Here is a 4,923-nt window from a genome sequence, read left to right as displayed (position 1 = left end):
GTGTTAGAATGAGCCGTTTTAGGTAGGCGTGGTTGACTCTTAACTTCTATAAAGAATATCTCTTTGGATTTGAGACTTTAGTCTTTGCAACTTTACAGATCTTCTTTATGCACCAAGAGCTTGCAACACTCCAAAGAGAAAGGAAAAATTTAAATTGCATCATATGACCCCTTTAAATAAAATATATTTTGTGACTGTTGCACAATCATGAACCAATACACCCTTGATTGCTCCTTGTGTTCTCAAAAAACTTCTCCAGACTAGTGTTTGAAGCATTTTAGCATTGACACTAAATAAACAAAAGCATTTCCCAAAAGGGCAAAATGTCCCAAAAATTAAATTGTTGTTCCAGGAGATCGGTAGGTCCTAGACATAGTAGAACTTGGATTGAATTGTGATTCAAGCTACACAAACTTGAGACTCTTACCTGTCTGGTCCTCTCTCTCAGTGCCTGGTCCTCGTAGTGTGGATGGTTTGTCAATACTCTCCCTGTACACAGCTTAATTCCCGCCAACAGCTGCATGCTGCCTGCAAACACTGCCCGTTTGGGCGTCTTCAATCTGTCAAGGAAAAAATAAATAAATAAACATGAGGGCTCTGTTACATACACTTCTCAAGTTTCAGTAATATTTCAGGACAGGCGATTGCACAAGGGGGCTGGGTGTGTAGTGGTGGCATTTATGAGAAAATCTAAACCTGCATTCATTTATTTCAGGTGAAGGTGGAAATGTGCAATGGTTCAGTGAGGAGTGATGCAGTCGTTTGTACACTCCCATCACCCATGTCAGAAAAGCAGAAGGTTTGAAGTCTACTGCAGGTTTAAGGGGCTCTGTCTGTCTGGATGTGATCTGTCTCCTGTCATTTTATAAATGTGCATGGCATGGAGGGAAGTGCTGAAGCTGTATGTTATTTGAATAGCCTGACGGTTGTTTCAGAGACCATCTATTATCAAAACATAACCTTTCAAAATCAGCTTCAACATTTTACACAACATTCTATTCCTGACTATTAGTATCTACACCACACAGAAGCCTCTGGGAGGAGAAAACACGCTCCATATCTTTTGTTGTTGATCGTATTTTGGGGCAAATTTTGTATTGGTAAAAGCAGCCAAATTTGCCAGATTCCAGCATGAGCAGAATGCGTGACATACCCTCATCCTCAAAAACCATCAACAAAATTGCACAAGTTGAAAGAAAACACGATCCAAAGTACTAAAATACATTTGTAACTAGAATAAACATTTGTGCTCCCCACAATGTCTTTAATGGAACGAATACTCGCACACCACTGAAATAAAGAGACATTTAGAAACCAAACAAACATTAAGCTTGTTAGGTATCTGTACACTTTACATCATAAGAAAAAAAAGGTTACACTGTATTTTATGGCGTCTTGTTACAGTGTAATTACACAGTACTTAGTAATATTAATTAACTACATGTACTTACTACAGAGTTAGGGTTTGGTTTATGAAGAGTTAACAAGAAAAGAAAAAAAAACATTAAAAAACCCTAATTAATAATAAATATAGTTCACAGTACTATTAATACATTTCAATGTTTAATTGTAAGGGCTTTTTCCCCCACAAAAAGTAATTGTGGAACTTCCCTTTATGTCCGACCCAATGTAATCTGGGTTCCGAAGCAAAACAAGTTAAGACAACTACTGATTAAAAAAGCAGCCTCAGGCATTCAAAACTCCCACCCCATGTCTGTTCAATTTGTTTAGGCAATAAAACAAAATATTGTCAGATTTCATGCTTCAAGGTCAGTTTCAGCTCAAGCCGGTGTCTGTCCTTGTGAAGGTTACAGAGGATATGATGGTTTCATCTCTGTCCAGTCTGGAATGAATTGGATTAAATATTGGATGCATGGAAGGAATGTTTCATTACAGAGGAGCAAGATGGGTCAGTATGGGTCAACCGTGAACATGGACCCTCACAGGACAAACTTGCACAGAGTTCAATAACTTAAGTCCAGTGACTATGTGCCACACACACAGACACATGCACAGACAAAATCCAAAACTAACTCCTCGTTGCCCCATAGCGGGTACAATAACACACTCTGTTTCATCTCTGGTCAGCTTGTACCACACACAAAAATATGTTAACAAAGGGAACAGACTCACAAACACAATCATATAGGATGACTAACAGCTATTTTCAATCTAAAGTTTACTAAAGTAATGAAGCAGCGAACAAAGAAAGAAAAATTGGCTCCAATTACAGTGGTCTCATAGAATTTGGCATGACCTTCTCCTCAAAGACAAACTTAATGTGTGATCTTATATACACACACCTATGAAAAAGATTTTGAGAGACACAGGTTCTTCCAATAACAGGGTTCAGGAGCAGCCCTTCTGATGCTAGCGGGTAATGTGGAATGGAAAATGAGAAATTATCAGACTTCTGTTGCAAAACTTTGAAGAAAGGGCAGCCCTCAAAGTACAGTACACATAGACAGACCGACAGAGAGATACCAACATAAAATCCAATTGAATTAATTGAAAACATTCTAGTTTTCATCAGTATCTCTGTCTTGTCTTCCAGCATGAATGTCTATAAAGATATTTTCAGATCTTGTTTTGTTCCAGTGTACTGTTGTGTTGTCTAAACCTAGAGAGGTTTTGCTTCAAACAAGTGAACTAATCTGCCAAAAAAGCACTTATGGGTCAGTCTGTATCAAATCAGACAGAATGAAAGATGTGTGTTAATGCACCTATTCAAATTTTGTTTATTGTGTATGTGTTACACAGGGCCTATAACTAAGGTCTAATTACAAAGGCAAATTTCTATGTATATTTTTCAGTTTGAGCACACGACCGAAGACAAAGCCTACTATGCTTGCCTGTGTTCCGCGCAGTAGTGGATTCAGTTCTCTTTTGAGGATTATTGTGCTTTTAATATTTCTTTTTAATATCAAGCACATCCCGCTCCTTAGTTTGTCATTCATCCATGTTTCTTTGAATAAATTCAAACAGCCTGCCTAGTGAAAGCTGTGCAGATAATCATATTGACATAAATGCGATACATAGGACCTAATTTTGCTCTGTGGCAAAAGCAAAAGTCGAAATGCGAAATGTTTTCGAAATGCCTCTGGACACAGCAGTGCACCAGTTTGAATAAAATAATATGTTTCAGTCCAGTCACTTTTTATATACTTTTTAATTTTTGCTGCTGTTTTAAAAAAATCTTTCTTTTTGTCATTACCACAAACAAGCTGCATAGCTGCTTGAATCTGAGTGCAGGAGCTCTAGGTTACCATGGAAATGTTGATTGCTGTCGTGACACTCTCGAACAGCACTGAACATGCACTGTGGTCGGTACAACTGTAAATATATCATTCTAAACTTTTAATTAACTTTGGTAGGCTGTACAACAAAAAAGCTGTAATTGGCTGCTTTTTCTGCAGAAAAATGAACGGTCTAATTTTGCCATAGGTTCCCGACTGCTGATCTACACAAAGGCCATAGCACTGTAATTGAATACATATGTACGAGGGGTGTCCGGAAAGTATCCAGCAATGTAATATGAAAAGTAGAGACATTTATCGAATAAGATACAAGATACAAGAAACACTGTACATAGTACAATGACGCCTCAGTCCCCTTCAAAGGTGATTTTAGTTTTGGGAAAAGCCAGAAGTTGCAGGGCACCAAATCTGGGCTGAGTCCTGGGTGATTTGATGTTTCGCCAAAAAACTCTGCTCGAGACGTGATACATGGACCGGCGCATTGTCGTGATGAAGCTGCCAATCCCCAGTTGCCCATAGCTGCAGCAGTTTTCTTTGTATTGTATCTCCCATCTCATATTTTTTCATATTATATGGCTGGATACTTTCCGGACAATCCTCATATATTGTGTGTTTACTCTATCACTTTATTTCCTTCTCAGCCTCGATGGCAAACATATGTCTGTTCTCCACTAATACAGCATCTTGTCAACAAATCAATTGCTTTATAACAACCTGAAAACATTCACTGTAGTGTACTGCATACATACGTTTTTTTTTTTTTTTTCAATGTTTTAAATGTGCATAAGGCTTTCAGCTTTCGAAGTATTCCCTATTGCGGTTGAGTGTGGATGGACCAGTTCGACATACGCAGTATCACATTGGACCGTCTCAACATTCACCCGGCGACTGGACACAAACATTGGGCTGCACACAGACAGTGTTGATAACCGACTGTTCCAGCGGTCGGCTGTTGGTGCCGAATAAATATCTTGAAATAGCAAAAAAGTAAGCCTTTATGTTCCTCCAGAAGAAAAGACATGCTTCCTCAAGTAAAGCTTAAGGTTCACCAACCATAAAAATGCATATTCAGAAACTGTTTAAAATGTCATATAGTATTCATTTTTAACTGAATAGTAATGTGGATGTGAATTAATCCATCCAAATGTTAAAATGTATTGAATCAGATTACCTGAAAATGCATAATTCAAAAGCACAAAAGGAAAAAAAAAAAAATACATTTCACAAATTATTCACTCATACAATGTATGAAAAACAAACAACAACACTGCATGAAAAATACTTTCTAATGAAAGTAATGTTCTCACAAGCCACCTCTATTACCGGATGAAGGATTTTCCACTCAGATGAACTTCTATCAAATATCGTCCAGAGAGAAGCACATGGTCAACTACAGTAGCACAGATGTCATCAGAGACAAATGATCTCCTTGGCCTTCCTCTCCCTAATAGACCTTTTTTCACACTTACGTGTTCACACAGCAAAAGGCTTCAATAATAGAGTAAAGAAACTTCTGTTTTATCCTTCATCAATGACAGCGACTGTAGAGCAGAATTATTATTGATTTCAAAAGCACAATTCATTACCAGTAACTAGGGCTGCATGATTAATCGAATGCGATTGCCATGCGCATTTTGATAGTAATGCCGGTTCTGTAATCAGCAGG

General features: G+C 38.0%; 1 protein-coding gene across 1 annotated transcript in view; it reads right to left on the bottom strand.

The window, feature by feature from the left end:
* The window catches only part of LOC107680469 (probable C-mannosyltransferase DPY19L3), a 58,184-nt gene that overhangs the window by 20,817 nt on the left and 32,444 nt on the right, over positions 1 to 4,923 (bottom strand). The window contains exon 17 of the mRNA XM_016476355.1: positions 428 to 560. Coding sequence (XP_016331841.1) covers positions 428 to 560 — 133 coding nt within the window. The remainder of the gene's footprint in view (positions 1 to 427; positions 561 to 4,923) is intronic.

Source organism: Sinocyclocheilus anshuiensis, unplaced genomic scaffold (genome assembly GCF_001515605.1).
Source record: "Sinocyclocheilus anshuiensis isolate Anshui unplaced genomic scaffold, SAMN03320099.WGS_v1.1 scaffold1496, whole genome shotgun sequence".
NCBI classification, from domain to species: domain Eukaryota; kingdom Metazoa; phylum Chordata; class Actinopteri; order Cypriniformes; family Cyprinidae; genus Sinocyclocheilus; species Sinocyclocheilus anshuiensis.
Note: the sequence above shows the minus strand (reverse complement) of the source record. Positions and strands in the feature narration are given on the sequence as shown.